Here is a 17,989-nt window from a genome sequence, read left to right as displayed (position 1 = left end):
GCTACGAATTTGTCATGAGCCTCAGCACTCGTAGACCACCTGGTATACCCAGTTCTGTTCGGCCACTTCGATCTGACTCGACAATCCGTGGACGAGAACCTGTTATTCGGGCACAGGATGATTCAACTTCAACTTCAGCTGGCAGCCAATATCGCGCGACCTCCCAGTCTCAGCGGAGTCGCTCTGTCCCTCGCCAGGGAACCGATAACCCTTTCCGTTCACGTCGTATTGAAGAGACACCACCCTTGCCATCTACCTCGTCGCGACATTCTGTGCAATCCAGCGTAAGCTCCACCAGCAGTGGAAGTTCTGTGGTGTCCGCTGCGTCTACTGCCCCATCATCTCTATGGGACTACGTCGGTTGGAAAGGAAGCAATATAGCTCCCTCCAGTAATCATGAGGAAAGGGCACCTTCCCCGGAACATTCCGAATCTTCTGGTGCGTTAATTAATGCTATATGAACATGAGTTCCGAATCAAATCCAAATAGATGCGACCAATACCCTCTGGTCTCGTATGGCAGCAGTTGCAGGGGGCCTAAGCGTGAACGTAGGGAAAGCATGGGAAGCCAAGGAAGATCTTCCGGAACGTTAGTCAAGTCTCATTGTAACCGCCGATATCTTCTGACAAAAGATCCCGTCTAGCCGATACTCCTCCCGGTCAAGATTCTCGAATCACAACGGCACTCAAGAAACATTACATCAAGCAAGCGAGCGACCCACGCCAGTTGCCGTCTTGGCTTTTCAGTGATATAGAGCGTCAAGTGGGGCGGAGCCATGCTCGTCGCGGGCCCGAGTCTGATGACGTTCAATACGAGAAAGGTAGCTCGATCTTGCCCCATGAATCCACTGCCCCCGTTCGTTCAAATGCGAGGCATGAAGGCGCATACATGTCGCCACAGCATGCTCCTCCGAGGGAACCAACGAGGGCTAGAACGTTCGACGATGAGGCTCCCGCTCCGACGCGTGCGGCCACCCGGTTAAGAACAATGCGGGACGCAAAGCGCGGGCCTATCGTACAAAGGGAGGCTCGCGCCCCACCCCAGCACTTGTAACTGAATCACAGCCAGAGACATACCCAGTTGCAAGTCCTCCACCACGCCCCCGGATTGGTCTTCCTCCTCGTCCAGGGAGGGCCAGGAGAGAGTGATTGGACTGGATTTATTCCATGAACGATTGTTCTTGAACCGCTTATATTTACTATATTTATACGTGTGCTGTAGATATACCCGGTTGGAATCGCATTTCGAGTGTACATATGCGGCGCGTTGGATCTGAAATCGAGGGTTCTTCGAGCCGTGTGGCTGTGTTACTTTACCTATGTCGTGTCTGACACGCCCACTTCTTACCAAAATACTCACTCCACCAAATTATTGCGCGTGCAGCAACCCAGCGTCCTTATTTATAGACTCGAAAGACTGAAGTAGAGATATTACTATGTCTTTAAAAACGGTGGGACTGGATGTCGTAATCGCTGTTAGAAACTTACGCATCTTCCATCACACAGGGTGTGCCAGACACACTCCAAAAGATTCAGACAAAGGCCTTACAAAATGTCCTCAACTTGACGTCCTCTCCAAACTCACAATCACAGGCAGCAATAATATCACGCCCGGGAACTCCGGCGCAACAAGCTCAGGCCGCCGCACCAGTGTGGAAAGTGCTTGTACTAGATGAGCAATCAAAGGACGTGATAGCCACCGTATTGAGGGTGCAGGACTTGCGTGATTCAGGGGTGACGCTTCACGTGTGAGTAGCTCCACCACGCAAGTCATTTCCTGTGTGCACTAATTCTATATTCTGGTAGTCAATTGCATTCTCATCGTCCAGCCCTACCTGATGTGCCCGCCGTGTATTTGGTTGCACCCACCCTCGCTAATGTTCAACGTATTGCCGAGGATCTCTCGCAATCACTCTACGAATCCACACACGTCTCCTTCACGTCTCCCCTTCCTCGAGCGATCCTTGAAGAGTTTGCGGCTCTAGTTGCTCGAGACGGTACAACCGAACTGGTCGCACAAGTTCTCGACCAATATCTAGACTTTTTAGTTCCTTCCCCCTCTCTGTTTTCTCTTCTTCCACCAAAGGGAAAGTCCGTAGCGCAATCAGAAGCGGGAGGATCTGGGTCATCAGGGAATTCTTACGCACTTCTGAACTCGCCCAAAGCAACCGAAGAAGATATCGAGAACGAGGTGGACCGAATCGCTAGCAGCTTGTTTTCTGTAATTGTAACTCTTGGTGTGTTTGGAACTATGCTTTAAGCTTATATACTGACACGCGCTACAGGACAAGTACCCTATATTCGTTCTCCCAGAGGCAACGCTGCAGAAATGGTTGCGAGAAAGTTGGAATCAAAAATTCGGGATCATCTACACGGTTCTGGATCTGCACGCTCCAGTGGAGGGCCAGGTCTTTTTGCCCAAGCGGAAGGGTCTGGATTGGGAGGGCTTTCGAGACCTGGTAAGTAGTTGCAAACTTCCTATTTGAGTATGACACTGAGCTCGCCTTCTAGTTCTTATTCTTTGGGACCGTAATCTGGACTTAGTCCCGATGCTCTCGCACTCTTGGACTTACCAGGCCCTTGTGCATGACGTGATGGATATGAGACTCAGTAGAGTTTCCATGTCAGTAAGTTGATTGCTGTTTCTCAACCTCTCTGGCACAATGATATGCCCCATAATTCTAGACAACAGAAGGAGGAAGGACCCAAAAGAAGACGTATGACCTTGACCAAAAGGATTTCTTCTGGGCTAAGAATGCTGCGAATCCTTTCCCTCAAGTTGCTGAAGATATCGACACTGAACTTAATCGGTACGCGCATACATATAATGAAACATTGTTTCTAACAGTTCACATACTAGGTATAAGCAAGACGCCGCAGAGATTACTCGGTCCACAGGAATCAGTGATGTTAACGATGTAGGACAAATGTGCGTACGAGCAGTACAGTATATTACGACTCTTAGTGAGATAGGGTTTGTCTTGCAGGGATCTTTCCAGCAACGCGAAGCATCTCAAGACAGCAATTACGGCACTTCCAGAACTTACGGCCCGAAAGCAGACACTCGATACTCACATGAACATTGCGACGGCGTTGCTCACTGCCATCAAATCACGAACGCTCGACGAATTGTTCCAGACTGAGGATGCAGCTGCCAAACAGGTGCGTCTCTTGGAGCGTATAATTTTGATTTCTTTGCTTGAACAATCTTCATAGACTACCGCCAGTATACTTGAGGTACTTCGCGGAAAGCCTGAAACTGGCACACCTTCTCCAGAAGACAAACTCCGCCTCGTTCTCGTCTATTTCCTCTCTGTACCCGATCATCAAGTCTCGAAAGAAGATTTGGCCGAGTTGGAGAAGGAGTTGAAGGCAGCGGGTTCAGACACTCTTGTACTAGACTACGTCAAGAAGTAAGTTGTTTAAATGAATTAGATTTAGCTTATCGTACTTATCCTTCGCAGAGTTCGTGACATTAGTCGCATGACCACCCTTGCTGCCCCTGTCCAAGCACCAAGCCAGGGAGGAGAACTATTCCGCGGGTTCAGTGCCCTCGGCAACAGACTTACTGACCGCCTCAAAGAGGGAGGATTCGACAATCTCCTGTCTGGAGTCAAAAACTTCCTCCCTACCTCCAAAGACCTCGCTCTCACCCGGGTGGTCGAGGCTATTATGGACCCCGCCGTTGCTTCCAATCAAGCTCTGCAAGACACAGACGACTATCTGTTCCTTGACCCTCGTGCGCCCCGCCAACAGGCTGGAAAGGCTAAGCGTATGGGACACGCCGAGGCAATTGTCTTTGTTGTGGGCGGTGGTGGGTATGTCGAATATACAAACTTGCAAGAATGGGCTGGGAGGCAAGCGAGCAACACAATTGGGTACCAGGAAAGAGGGTTATATATGGTAGTACTGAAATTGAGAATCCTGAAGGATTCATGAAGGTCCTTTCTCTATTGGGCGCGGAAAGCACCTGAGCGTAGTGATTGGGTTGGTAGTGGGTTGTATGCTTCATAATGTAGACGTGCTGTGTATATCAAGTGGATTCATTGTTATTAATATGGTGTACAAATGGGTATAAAACGATTCAAGTGCCAGCCCGTAGATTTTTATGATTGTCGTACAACACCACCAGAGCGAATCGCGTCTAAGAAACTATTTTTATCGAGACCACCAGCTAAGAACAATGAGTTGTCTTGATCCGTGAAATAGTTAATACAACTTACCTGCATCCTTTCCTATAGCTTTGTTTTTGTTTTTGTTCCCGGGTTTGTTTCTCCCAATTTCGTGGGGACTTGGTGCTGGGAGTGTAGGCTTCCCAGAGCCACGGAGCTTTTTGTTCTCTTCCAGTGTTGCAGCTGAGGCTGATTGGGCCTGCTGTATTGCGTTGAATAAATGCACAACTGGGCGAGAAAGTAGATGAGCAAGCGAGAGAGAACGAAACCACGAATAGTAAATACCTCCGCGCTGAGCTACTTTGCGAAGCGACCTTTCGTTTTGGTTATCCCACCCCCCTATGACATCTTGCACCCTTCCCTTTTCCTCTCTCTCTTTCTTCTCAGACTCGAGAATACGCTTGGCTTTTAGCTCTAGTTTCTCATCATTCTTTTTCCTTGCAATGCTTGGCTTCAATGCAAGAGGTGCTCCAGGCTGTATATTACTGGGAACGGATGTAGCCAGCAGGGCTTCCAATGTGCCACCAAATGCGGTGGGGGACGTAGCCCGGTGCTTTCGTTCTGGTCAAGGTCTCAAAGTTTAGGCCATAGAACTGGTAGCAATACACTCACTCAAGGTTTTCTTCGATTTGGTGTTACGGGCTCGGCTTATTTCTGTTTCGGTATCCGTCGAGCTGTTCCCGCTAACATCCTCGTCCTCATCTTCATCGCTCTGGTTCAATGAGTCTTCGTCACTTGAGGCTCTACCAAATCCTCTTGTGGAGATGAATCTTCCGAATCAGAGTTGCCTTTGGTTTTTATTTTGCCTTTGGTTTCATTACGAGCTCGCTTTGTTACAGGGGCCATGACAATGTTTAATAGTGAAGGTGTAGTGGTTAATGTGTGGGTGGTCGATGCAGTCTTCAAAATGTATTTCCAATGTAGACAGATACGCCTCAAGCGCTTAGCGCTTAATTTGTTCACCTCTACAATTGCAACTTTCTCGATCTATAAGACCGGGCTAGCTCATGGATGCAGTATGCGCATCGTACCCCCATTTTCTACCACCGAATGTTCGCTGCATCCATCAGCTCGAAATCTCGAGGAAAGGGCGATCGGACACCCAATCATCGTTTGCTGAACGCTTCGGGAGCCCAGCTCAGTCGCAAGCACAAGACTCTCAGACTTCGTTCCCGACTTGGCCCGGGCTTCAGTCGACCCACACATCGCCCTATGTCAACCCACTTCCCGCTCTCCCCCGCCTTCTAACCTCATCGAGTCGGGAAATGTTTCAACGGACGAGAGTAAGCAGACGGCTGGCCCCTCTACAACTCGCACACATCGACAGACGGCCAAACTTAGCAAGCAAAAAGAGCTATTCTCGGATTGCATCGGGAACGCCTCTTCATTCGTTAGTACGTCATCTTTTGAGGCAAAGGTTGCGATGGAGCCTGCGGCGCATACGTTTCACCGATGGATGGCTGCCGCCAAAGGTAAGTAAATAATATCCAAGTCAAATCTATCACTAAACATTCTACTCACACGAAGATAATATCGAACGGTTTAAAACACTTCCTGAGCCTGCCGAACACAACTTTGAAGCATCAGCATCGTCTACCGACATGGAGACTTCCGTTAATCCCAGTGCTGGCTCAGCGGTCAGGTATGAAACGCCGCTGGAGTCACCGTCAAAATTATTCTCGCGCGCTTCAAGGAACCGGTTGTCGTACCTTCGAGCCGTAGGATGCTCTCGACCAGTACACAGATCCATCGCTGGGGAAGCAAGTTGGTGACCACACTGGGATGGCAGAAACAGAGAAACCACCTGTTCGCCCGTCTTTCTGGAAGTTGTGGACTATATGGATGCTGGCAACGGTCTCAGAGATTCGCCCGCGTCCCCGGTCGGCTATGAGCGGAACTATCAGGCGGTTTTGTGGTGCGTTTTGAGGTGACCTATTCATTGACATTAGAAACATTCTAATATTAGAGGCAGCAAATCAATATCCCTCACCACTTCCAAATTCATCGGTATCATTCTTTCAACCAGCCTTTCATCCCTCTCTTCTTGTATTCTCCCGGGGATATGCAACCGCAACGAAACGGGGACTGAAACGTAAGCCTGTCTCGATATGCTGAGGTTGGTGGAGTATTGATTAATTGGCTGTCATTTTGCTTACATGAAAACTCGGCACTCTTAGGTCGAACACATGGTAGGCGCAACACAGCTCGTGCTCAGGGCAAACTAAAGCCGGCAAGCGTACCAAAAGACAAAGTGGAACGTCCGAACCCACGGCCTCCTCCGAAAAAATCGCCCTTCATACATGAAGTTTCATCTGATATAGACGCTCCGTATATTCTTATTCCCGCTCCCGCCACTCAGAACGAACTTTGCAACGCCCTTCGTTATCTAATTCAGTCAACCGAACCGCCAGCTTCCCTTCCTCGACTGATTGTAACCCACACCCAGTATCCTACCCTCCAATCTGCCGAGTCGTACAACATTTTACTCGCCCATGCGTCCAGAGTCGCTCCTGTTCCATATTCTTCTCAGATTGTATCTCAGCTTCGCGCGACTGGGACAGTCTGGAACAAGAGAACGAGCAGCTTGTAGTGCGAGCGCATATACAATCCCGACGGTGGGAACAGGCCATCAGCTCGCCGAAAAACTATGGATAGATGGGGCTGTGAGTCGAGCGCCCTTGGATATCTTTGCCGAGCTCTTGCATTTCATATCACGAAGAAGACAACTGTAGAGGATACGATGATGATGGCGAATCGTGTTGGAAACTTTTTCCCACTGGGGTCACCGTCGATGTTATCAGTCGCTCGCCTAGAATTGCATACAATGTTGTGCGGCTCTTAGTCAATACCGGACTCCACGAACAAGCTTTGCAACTTTGTAGGAAGCTACTCGAGTCTCTTGAATTCCCTACTCCTGCCAATATTCGGTACTGTCGGGCTATTTTGTGCCATGTTATCCGGCCTCCACGGGGCCACCCTAGCGCCCACTTGTTTATGGAGCAGTACCAACTATTCGATTCTCTTCTTCAGCACAACCGCTCTCTGGGACTTACGCCTGACCCAAGTCTTACCTGCGCTTTACTTCAAAACTTGCGTAAACGACACAATCGGGGTCCTATCGCATTTCACACCCTACTCGAGCTCCGAGCCAAGTATGGCCCGCAGGTGGAAAACGGTGCGGTACGCCGCATAATTGCACGATATGCAATTGACGAGGAGAAATTTGACCTGGCGCATAACATGCTCAAACGAGAAAGTTTGACGCGCACAGATGGTGGCAAACAGTCCCAGTCGCCTCCGTCGGAACCCAAGGCGCCTTGGGTTGGACAGAGCGCTCTGCCTACCCAATCCCATTTAGAGTATCTCCGAAACAAAGGGATAGAGAACCGGAAGTTTACTGCAACGGCTAGGTCTCTTCGCCGTAGGGAGTCGAAGCTGGGTAAGAGGGTGCAGCCATGTCCAGAAAACATGTCAACTAGGGGAGAGCGGGGGAAGCAATCGACGAGCATACACCCTAACCGGAAACGATGTACAGCCGGGCGAACTGTATCTCTCACCAGTAACAATAATAAAGAAAAGGATACTTGAATACCAACGTGGCTCGCAAGCGCAAATATGGATTAATCAGTGAGCATCTCGAGACAAGCTCTTGAAAAGCGTATGTACACATGGTATATCTAGTCAATAAGGGATTCTACAACAAACCACGAAATCCAAAACCCTATTTCGACCGAATGAAATCTTCTTTCTGAATGGAGGGCCATTTTATGGCTTTGTCGGCCATGCAAGGTTCAATGCCCAAAGCACAAGCATACAAGCAGCTAATTTCCCTGGTAATCCCCGAATATATTGTTGTATCGCATTACCAAAGTTGGATTTGGTTGGACCGGCAGGCCCATCAGCAAGCCTGTCCAACCAACGACCTGGCGTGCGCCCGCTCCCCCGCTCGGTGTCTACGTCAGACCTCGGCTGATCCACACCTGACGCCACCTGATCCCCAATATCCGAAGTGAGCGGAATAGACTCAGGCTGAGCATTGTTCGCTGCAGGTGGATTAGACGTAGGCAGTGTCTTCTTCCGTGTGCCACAGATCCACGCCGTCAGTACCCCAGTGGCTTCGGCAACTTTATGGCTATGAAAGAAAGGCTCAATGCATTATAATGTTGTACTGTTGTGACAGCACGCACCTAAGCCAAATGAACATGACAGTGGTTATCACCATATTCAGCGGCCGCCATGCTGTGCCAGGAATGACAAGTAAAACGCCTTTGGTGTCTCCGGCCAGCCAAAAGTGGTATTGCATAATAAAAGTCTCTAGGGAACAAGTCCCTATGAAAGCAAAGACTCTCGAGGAAGAAGACCTGAGGGCGGTGTTTGCGTTGCGCAAAATCACGAATGCGAGTACCGGGATAGCCGAGACGTAAGGATGCCAGGCATTGTAGGCAAATTTATCCGTACGAGTAAGCTCGAACCAGAAGAACCAGAAGAGACTGAATACAGAGGCTCCAATAGCACAGCGTGAGGCCAAGGGCCAACTTGGATGATCAGTCAGTCGGATCTCGCGAATCTTGAGGAAGGCGATGGCGGTAAGCATCCCTACGTAGACAATAAACTGGTCCAGAGTAACACGGAAGTTCCATTCACGAGCCACCCATTCAATCTGGAATGTGCCCTCCAGTATCTCAAATAGCTCCTTCAGAATCCATGATTCATGCATGAACCATGTATGCAGTGCCATCGAAACGGTTATCTTAGCCAGAACAAAGGCTGTCCGATCATTGTACTTCGCGCCAACAAATAGCGTGAAGTATATTATTAGGTACCACCAGGAAACCAGCGGTGCAAAGTAATAACTAATGTAATCTATGAATATGAAGCCATCAGAGAAAGTACTATCAGAACATCTGACCGCACTGACCGGTGTTCATAGCATAGGCGAGCGCGATCGTTAGAAGGTTCAGACGCACTAGAATCTGAGCAACGCGTGAAAATCCAAAGTCTGCCTTTTTGAGATAGAACGTGGTATGCCCGTAACCAGTCATGAAAAGATAGGCGGCAACGAGCACCCGAATTGGATTGTAAATTCCCGATATTTTAGATGCTCCAAAATAATGATAAATCAAGATAGCGACTGAGAAGTGATGAGTTCGCGAAACGCGGTCTACAGTAAATATGCGTACGTTGCATCCATCCTTTCCATTCGTCTGTTTGTTCACGGTTGAGAAATCCAAGATCTTTGTCGGCGCGTTTCATAGTGGCGAGTCCAGTAACTAGCGCAAGGGCTGAAAGTCCACCAAAAGCCCACGGATCGAATTGTTTATGCTCTTTGAGCCATATACCAGTGCGATCAGCAAAGAATAGCAGCGAACATGCAACACCGAAAATGAACATGGGCATAACAATGTCTTCAGCTGGGAAAAAGGCAGCTACTGTTCCTGAAGCTAGAACAAATGTCAACGTCGTGTACTTGCTGCGAAGATGCTACGTACCATTATGCTTCGCAACGAGCCGAGCCAAGGGGCCCCATGCTAACAATACGAAGAGAACTAGCAGCTCCAAAAATGGAGGCCTTGGGTAACTACTGCAGCATGTTTTGTCTAACGGGAACCGTTTCGGGAGTAGATCATTGCATCGTAAGTTCAGCAACAAATTTGCTTGCGCCTTGAGAATAGGATCGGAAAAGTGGAGACCGTCTTTGGTTTGCGAATCGTCAAGCATGAGGTTAAATGCAACTGGTAGGCTAATCGGAACTTTCCTCTTAGAAGGCTTCGAAGGAACCACATACTCGACGTGAATGAAAACGATGGTGGAGGCGGAGTCACTCGGTGAACCAAGTCTGAATTCATAGCCTCGACGTCCGCTGGGTGGATAGTCGCTGATCTCTCAGAAGATAATTTCGAGGACACTGGGTTCTCCACGGGTAGCCAAATAATCTGGTCTGCAATGTTATCGGCATTCTGGGATATGATGGAATAGGTTTTATCGATCATAGCTTCCCAAGCAGCAATTCCACCAGAGTCGCGGTGACGTAGATACCAAAGACCGGACCCAAAGACTGCAAGTGCTGGCCTTCCTAATCTGTTGCTCGATTGGAGTAAATCCAGGGAGTTTGTACCGTTAAGAAAGGGATCCCAATAGAATAGCAATTCGGTTCCACCCTTGGTTCGTAGGGTAGCATCCTTGTGCTTTGCGCCATCACTCGGGGCACGGTTTGGCAATGACGGATCCGCAGCGTGTGCAAACGAGTAGTATAGCTGACGCGTGATCGAGTCTCCAGCAAAAACAATGCGCTGGCTGGCTAAACAATGAGTAACGTCGTTGGTTTTGTACTGGTGGACCATGCAGCCTAGTCAATGCAGGGTCAATACGCGTATTTCAGGGAACGAAAGTTGAATGTACAGTACCCTCTGGCTGCCAGTTTCGGAACTTGGTGTCCAGCCATTGACCAGTACTCAAGAGAGCACCACATCGAATCGAGTCCTGCCACCCTGAATCGTGATAGGTTTGCGCTTCGCTCGCGACACAGTAGACCCATCAAGTACATACCAAATAAAAGTAACGTAAAAGTCCCAGAACGACGGCGATGGCGACTGTGCCAGCGGCAGCGTAATGCGGCCAGAGCGGACTAACCGCGGTCTTAGAGCTCGAGGCCATATCGGCCAAGAATTAGCAGTTCCGTCACTTTTTTTTGTTTCGTTTGTCAAGTAAATATCCCAAGTGCGACTGGGCCGCAAAAGTTACCGTCTCCGAGAGTTAGCTTGCCGTTGTCCGGTGGTTGAGAAATGAGAATCAAGAACCATTGGAAGCGCGCAACTCAGGATCGCGTCTCGCACCAAGCATGCCCAAATATAAGTGTAAATGGGCCTGGTTTCAATTTTAGCCAGTAAATTCACGCGAGATATGTTAAACGAATAGAAGTTATCAATGTAGTACTACTACAAGCATTCACAATGTTCAGAAGTGAGTGGTAAGTAAGCAATACACGCTGCTGCAAGTAAACGCAGCCGAATTAAGAACTAGTCCGAGGTAAGTGTCCGAGAATACGCGAAAAAAATGAGAACGAATGCATGCGAGTGGTGAAGATGTGCAGTGAAAAGAGTGTCCGTGGTAGTCAGAGATGATGTCCGTAGGGTAAGGAACAATGTCGTAAGGAAAGCGTCAGCGGAGGTAACCACCAAGAGTCCAAAATTAGTCCAAGTAGTCCGAAATTGAAAGGGGATAACGAAAAAAATCAAAAACGCAAAAAAGGCTCTTCGAGCTCAAAGTCCAATTTTTGAAGGGAAATCGAAGTGAATAAAAAGAGAGAAAAAAACCTCCGTCTAAGTAGAGCGCTTTCTGCGGGTTGCTTTCTTCGTCATTTCAATTTGGCGTATACGTTCGAGAATCACTGGATCGAGATCCTCGGCAATAAATTTGCACATTGTGACAGCATCGGGACGCATTGGCCCAAGTGGGCGCCAATCCGGACTGCAGCAACCGGTATGAGTGAGGATACAAGAAGAATAATCAGGGACTGCACTGACTCATCTGCCATAGGAATCCATATGGGGGCGGGTTGAAGTCCTGACGGTCCACGTCCGTGTGAATACTGAGGTACTCTTCGATGTTGACGAAGCCGCGTTTGGTCATGAGGTCCGTCCATCGAGCGGTCAGCAGAGAGCTAGAACTCTGGAAGGTATTCCACACGTGCCGGGGCTGCCGGGTTGAACTTTGTTATGACTCGATCTTGAACGAGAACGTATGTACTTACTGTCGGGATTGGGTCCGAGGGGTGCTCCGCGTTCCACTTTTCGCGCTCAGCAAGCATACGGGGAACCATTTCACCGAGTGAGATTACAGCTTTGTCATCGATATCGTTAGTGTCGAAGGCGAGCGAAGTGTGCTAGCGATATGAATCAGTCACGATAGATATCCGGTCAGAAGACCAAAGTAACTCACCAAGAAGAGAGTTCCCGCTGATGAATGCAAGGTATACATAATGAGCGAATTGATCCCATCAACGACATTTAGGACCCCAATACTCACTCCGCATATCCCAGTCGGTCAAGTACATGGAAATAACCGTAGCACCCTCAACGTTGAAGTCCAGGGTGCGACGAACGTGAGGGGCAAGAACCATCGAGGGATCATTCGATTCTTCTGAAGGGCTTCGCGTTGGGGTCGGAGTTGAGGGTTGCTTTTCCCGACGAGAACGGAGACGTTGCCACACAAATGAGACGTATCGACGGTGAGGCCGGTTTTCGTCAAATTGATAATCCAGCGTCTTCTCAAACGGATACCCACGCTCGAGCATACCTGCTAGATCGGCATACGTGCGAGATTGCTCATCGCTATCGTGCTCCAGGAACTAAGGATGCGCATTTAGTCAAGTGGGGTCGCGTGTCAGAAATCCATCATACCTCAGGGATACCCAGTTTACCCAGTACACGATCTTCCCAGAGTTTCCTACATTGTCCAAAAACCTGTTCGAACTCGGGATGATCCTTGAGTTCATCGACCGCCAAGTTCCAATCTCGACCTCACCACCGCCAAGTCTGAAGTGAATAGACCCGTTAGAGATGAAGATCTAAGGCAAGGGCGCGTGATCATATCACTTACCGAGCGTGAGGAAGTTTGCAGGTCTTACGGCCTTTCTCAAATAGCTCTGTCAAGTCACATGAATACCAATAACCGAATTGTTGGCGCATATGATTTTACCTTTGCATCTCCATTTGCCAACCATGACCCTGCCTGATCCGCCGCCGCAATCACTGCACCGCTGATACCTCTGGAAGCAGGTCTTACAAACCACCTCAACGGCAAATCCAATCATTTGTCCCTGGTCTTTAGGAATTATTCCTCCCCGGCCCCTTGTTCGACCACAAACGTCGCAAACACAGGCAAGCCGGATATCTTCGGGCTGACGCGTCCGTTTTCGACCCAGGGTGGTTGGGGGTGGGGTGGAAGAGTGCTTGTTGCATTCGTATACGAACTCATGTCGAACATCCAATTCATCGCGTGTACCCCGCAATAGCAAAGTGCCCATTTGGTCCGCACAATGTCGGCACGAAAAATCCCGCTGAACTATGTATCGTTTGTTCTTGCGTGCACCAGGGCGTACGGGAGGCAAGGATGTGGGGGGACTCGAGCGAGAGGGCCGGCGGTACCTGCAACATACACATCTGAGCTCGCGCTAGAGCTAGTAGACGCCTGGGGTGGTTCGTGTCCTTGCAGAGCTGGATCATCTGGAAGTGGAGGGAACGGACCGGCTTGGAGCCAATTGCCTACGTTTTCGACGGATTCGGCAGTAGGTGCATCGATCGATGCACCGTCGTCATCCGCCGGCCTCCGTTGAGAAGGTACAGACTGAAAGTATGGGACACCACCGTAAGAGGGATAGGCTGGAACACCGAATGGTAACAGATTTGGCGGGAAAGGGACCGAGCTGTAGTAACTGGCAGGAACATATGGATCTGGACGACCTTCATACTGGCTGGGATTGAAAGTCTGGGGGCGATCGGAAGGAACTGTCGGACCAGGATGGAAATGCGGGCCGACCGTGGGGTTGAAAAAATCGGCCAAATTCTGGGGCGACGAGTCTGTGAAAGTACGAGGATGAGCAACCGGGGGCGAGCTGAAACCGGCGGAATACGCACCATAGGGAACTCCTGTATACTGACCGTTCATTGCGGCACGGATGTCAAGCTCCCGACGTTGATCTTCAGTCAAATACTGGCGATCATCTCGCGCACGGCCGGCGAGCTGAAATTGCTGAAGTTGAGCCTGGGACCACATCTGAGGGTGGACAGACGGGTAGTTGGGCTGAGCAAAGTGTGAACTTGGGAAGGGATAGCTTGAAGGATCTTCCATCTCGACTGAATAAGGTGAGACCTGTGGTGGCGTATGGTACGATGGTGGTGTTGGGTCACGGCGTCCGCTGCCAGATGGATCACAGTCCATTCGCAGATCAAGGTACTTGCAAGGACAACGACAACGACAAGGGTGAAGGGAAAGTGCAACGGAACGCGAGAAATACGGTGAGGCTACAAATGGGAGGCGAAATAAAGAAAATAGCGAAAAGGCACAAGGGCGTGCGTGCGGTACAAGAGTTACAACCGCGACTTGAAAATGCTAAGTTAAACAATGACGCTCAAGTCCATCGCCAGCGGCCAACGAGCAAAAAAAAAGCGGGGGCAAGATGCGGGAGGAACGGAACGCCCAGGATGATCAGTATTTACGGTGGCCGGAAGCGGCAGGCCGTTGTCCTTAGGCTGGGCCGAATGTACATTCGGTAACGAAACGACGGTACGGTACTCAACTCGCCGACTTTGGTCTGCCGAACGCGCTCTGGCACAGCCTTCCTTCATCCACGCGCTCATGCCGTCGCTCGAAGCAATTGACGAGAAGCAGCCAACCGCAAATCCCCGCATAATCTTGATCCGCACTATCCCCATTTCATCCCTGATGTTTCAGGCATCTATTTATGTTGGCATAACTACTTAAGCTCAACAGCTTTGGCCGGCTCTGACGAGCAGGCAACGCGACCAGACTCCGTTTGTTCCAGTTTTGTGGCTCTCTTGCCTCCCTGAATTTTGGGTACCGTGCCTGATACAACATTCTGACACGTGGTGGCACTGAAGGTAGATGCTGACCAACCCGTCGATCTCCCATTTCGTGTAAATTTGAGTCGCAGGCCTTCATTGGCGAGCGCACATGAATGCCACTGACTACTTTTTCAGGTTATTGGCTCCCCACAACTACGTCGTGTGACCAAGATTTGTATGGCTTATACTTAGACTTTGTTCCAATTCCGGTCCGGCACGGCTCCGAAAAGCAATCCAACCCAGTCAAATATAGTTACGATTCATGAATGCCAGACCCTGATGATCCCTTGTTACTGATCTAACGATGAGTCACCGGTTAGAATTGGCTTCAGGCGCTTCAGGCGCTACGCGCGCATATCGTCTTGATACGTTCATAGGTTCGAACAACTTTTACATTTTGACCCTTTGACTTGCATTGGAATAGACCTACTCGAAGTATCGTGGTCTCCCCAAGGAAAAAATTGATGACCCCGATCAGCGCCCGGTCTGGAGGAATGCTGTGCGGTGGCGTGTCGACTTGTTTAAGCTTGCAAACAGGTACGGAAGTATATATGCGCGAATACCTATGTCATCCTACGCGCGCTCGTCGTACCGTGATATGCAAGCAGTGCTTGGTCTCACTGCCCCAGCCTCGGTCCTTCGGCCTCGAGATCTACTTTATCTTATAAGCTCGCACCTCCCCCTATCCTAACCGACAGTGTATAACACAGTATTTGCGAGGATCTTCCGGCAAATTAGATCTGAACTGTTTGGACGGGACAAAGCTAGACTTAGCTAGATGCTAGTTGATGGTAACCCAAAGCTGTGTGGAAAAGAACCAGTTTACTCTTCCTGGCCCCTTCTGATGATGCGTGGATCAATCTTGCCTAAAGGTCATTACTGTTCCCCGCAAGTCGATTTCACGTTGACCGGGGCTCGGGTTAATCGGGTAACCGCACCGGGTGCACAGTGGTATTTTATGACTACATATAATAGAGTTCTGAGATGAATCAATGGCACCTAGCTGTTCGCTCTCACACCGAGGTTGGGTTACTGTTGTATCGGACCTTGTATAAACTGTGCGTAATCCGGGGGAATATGATATCCCGAAATAGCACAGAAAGTAACTTTGTCTAATTTATAAGACCAAGCTTCATTTGGCTGGCGTTGTCACCCGTACGCACGGTTTGATGAGTGTTTCGATTGGCACAATTGATTGCTTTCATTGTTGCCCAGGAATACGTCTACCACGAGTCACTTGGCTCCTGTAGGGTTGTCATGGCGCAAATTGAAGCCTAATTTGTATACCACTAACCGAGGGAACGGAGCGCATAACATCACGCACATGCAATGTAAACCAATGTATGTATAATCCACTCGCGGAGGATATGATGATGTCTATGTATTCGTTCTTACTTCTTCTGATTACACAGAACAAAGATTATGAAGCATCCTGAGGGTTGAAATCAGGGCTAGCCAGTGTCCCCGGGCGCGCCGGAGCGAGTAGAGCGCGCGAAGCACCGTCTTCATTTTGAGACTGGGGGATCGGAGAGATAGAAGACAAGACTTTCCAGGTGGCAGATTTCCATTCACCCGCCGGCAAACCTCGACATGCTGGAAGCGCCTCCCTAGGCTATAGACTTCGGTTTCTTGAGAAGAAAGCAGATGGTCATTGGCCACGGAGAGAACCGTTCGGACCAGAAAAGAAACAGTGTGCAGTAGCTGTGGTCAGCTTCAACAAAGAGGTAAGGTGACAATAGAGAAGTCCCTTCAGCTTGTAAGAGGCGCGACACAAAAGCGTACCATAAGGCTTGCATCCCTGTCTTTCTCCAGCTGTGTCGGCTTTGTTTAACTTCCGCCTGTCCTCTTGCGATATTCACAAACAGTGACTTCAGGATGAGGTAATATGGCTGCATCGGTATGACCCGTGCCAATGGGAGCCCGCGCCGTTTATAGCGTGCTATTTCAAGCAACTAATCGGAGGCCGATACCTATCTCAGCCTGTATACATATGTCAACCAGAAGACTTACGGCTTACTGAGAAACGATTCGCTTCCTCCATTCACACGGGCGAAAGCAGGGTGTATAAATGAAATCTTCGGGGCATCACTGGATATGATTTGCTTTCTATCGGCACGCGTGCCCATTAGACCTAATCGTGTGTTGGAAAGCAAACGTGTTGTATCAGCAATAGCGAAACGAGTCAGCCCACAAGAAAGTAACTCGCGAGAAGGTCACGTCCCACGTGAAATAGCACAGCCAAGCGCGATACTCCAGATGTGCATACAAGTTGGAACGCTAGTACTCGTAAGAGTTCATGTTCAACATTTCGAGCTAGGTGTACAGCTTTAAACCCCTTCTATTCACTCGGAATCGGGGGGGAAGAGACTATCGTTGTGCGAAGGAAGAAGAAAAATCCAATGAGGCTGCACTTTGATCATGGAACACTGGGGTGGCGCATTCGGTGTTTTTGTGTCGACAATCCACGCTCAAGGACCGGGTGAAATGCCAGGCGGCATTGCCCATATATAAACATGTGCAAGCTATGTATACTAAAGGTTGAGCCGCTTGGGAACAATGACAGCTTGGGTAGATTAAGCTCTACACACAGGTTGATCGATGACGAGAAGGGAGGGTACAAGAAGCCGCTGAAGCACGACTGAAACTCGAGTAGTTCACAGCCCAAATAGATTGAGGATGTAATAGAACGAAACTATTCAGAAACAGCCCGCTAGTAACCAGACTGATGGGAGTTGTGAGAGTGAAGAAATATCTGGCCGTGCTTGCGATCAGTTATTGACAACTATAACCTGTAGTTCCTATATCACCCATGTCATCATAGTCGATGATACGAACACTGTTAGTACTGTGCACCTAGCAAATAACTGGGTAAGCTAGCGCTACGCTGACATAGATTTAGTCAGCCGCAGCACGGGAAGCAAACGTATTTTGGGGTTTGTAGGTATCGCTCATTTAAACACACAGCACTCAATTCCAGCTGTTGCAAGTTGAGAGTGAATAATGATGTCAAGAACAAGTCTGTTGAGCGCTGTCTGGGTCACTATTACAGTATCGCAGTGCCTGAAATTTCTATAGCACCAAAAAAGATCCAGCCCCTCGTATGACGTCTATGCGCGTGACCTTTCAATCCATAAACCCTTCTTTAAAAATGGACGTTGCACTGCGGAGTTCAGATATATGAATCGCGCCTGGCGTCAATGCGCTGGAAAGAAACCACCATCAGGCTCCTATCTGT

At 49.3% G+C, this 17,989-nt stretch overlaps 5 protein-coding genes across 5 annotated transcripts; 2 read left to right on the top strand and 3 right to left on the bottom strand.

Moving 5' to 3' along the window:
• Nucleotides 1-14: 14 nt before the first annotated feature.
• RhiXN_01795 (Sly1 vesicle trafficking Sec1-like protein) lies at nucleotides 15-3,938 on the top strand (the record flags this gene model as incomplete). Its single annotated transcript, XM_043321614.1, has 12 exons — nucleotides 15-438; nucleotides 490-588; nucleotides 644-1,014; nucleotides 1,506-1,747; nucleotides 1,806-2,236; nucleotides 2,285-2,458; nucleotides 2,511-2,626; nucleotides 2,685-2,809; nucleotides 2,860-2,928; nucleotides 2,987-3,161; nucleotides 3,216-3,412; nucleotides 3,464-3,938. The coding sequence occupies 12 exons, from the start codon at nucleotides 15-17 to the stop codon at nucleotides 3,936-3,938; spliced, it is 2,898 nt and encodes a 965-aa protein (XP_043187437.1).
• A 167-nt stretch (nucleotides 3,939-4,105) lies between these two features.
• RhiXN_01794 (Rrp15p domain-containing protein) lies at nucleotides 4,106-5,017 on the bottom strand (the record flags this gene model as incomplete). Its single annotated transcript, XM_043321613.1, has 5 exons — nucleotides 4,106-4,173; nucleotides 4,223-4,399; nucleotides 4,457-4,732; nucleotides 4,784-4,883; nucleotides 4,907-5,017. The coding sequence occupies 5 exons, from the start codon at nucleotides 5,015-5,017 to the stop codon at nucleotides 4,106-4,108; spliced, it is 732 nt and encodes a 243-aa protein (XP_043187436.1).
• A 204-nt stretch (nucleotides 5,018-5,221) lies between these two features.
• RhiXN_01793 (uncharacterized protein) lies at nucleotides 5,222-7,759 on the top strand (the record flags this gene model as incomplete). The annotated part of the gene is made up of 8 exons (XM_043321612.1): nucleotides 5,222-5,282; nucleotides 5,335-5,643; nucleotides 5,699-5,808; nucleotides 5,894-6,086; nucleotides 6,138-6,263; nucleotides 6,349-6,704; nucleotides 6,762-6,834; nucleotides 6,894-7,759. The coding sequence occupies 8 exons, from the start codon at nucleotides 5,222-5,224 to the stop codon at nucleotides 7,757-7,759; spliced, it is 2,094 nt and encodes a 697-aa protein (XP_043187435.1).
• Nucleotides 7,760-7,936: 177 nt separating this feature from the next.
• On the bottom strand, nucleotides 7,937-10,512 carry RhiXN_01792 (O-acetyltransferase; the record flags this gene model as incomplete). Its single annotated transcript, XM_043321611.1, has 6 exons — nucleotides 7,937-8,303; nucleotides 8,359-9,034; nucleotides 9,090-9,302; nucleotides 9,352-9,612; nucleotides 9,661-9,903; nucleotides 9,957-10,512. 6 exons carry the CDS (start codon nucleotides 10,510-10,512, stop codon nucleotides 7,937-7,939), a joined length of 2,316 nt encoding a protein of 771 aa, XP_043187434.1.
• A 978-nt stretch (nucleotides 10,513-11,490) lies between these two features.
• Nucleotides 11,491-14,110, bottom strand: RhiXN_01791 (uncharacterized protein; the record flags this gene model as incomplete). Its single annotated transcript, XM_043321610.1, has 9 exons — nucleotides 11,491-11,638; nucleotides 11,691-11,866; nucleotides 11,922-12,053; nucleotides 12,110-12,126; nucleotides 12,197-12,518; nucleotides 12,571-12,689; nucleotides 12,770-12,815; nucleotides 12,869-12,938; nucleotides 13,329-14,110. The coding sequence occupies 9 exons, from the start codon at nucleotides 14,108-14,110 to the stop codon at nucleotides 11,491-11,493; spliced, it is 1,812 nt and encodes a 603-aa protein (XP_043187433.1).
• Between the last annotated feature and the right edge of the window lie 3,879 nt (nucleotides 14,111-17,989).

The sequence above is a fragment of the Rhizoctonia solani genome, chromosome 16, assembly GCF_016906535.1.
Source record: "Rhizoctonia solani chromosome 16, complete sequence".
Taxonomy (NCBI): Eukaryota; Fungi; Basidiomycota; class Agaricomycetes; order Cantharellales; family Ceratobasidiaceae; genus Rhizoctonia; species Rhizoctonia solani.
The sequence above is the reverse complement of the archived record's forward strand: the minus strand, read 5'-3'. Positions and strand labels throughout refer to the sequence as shown.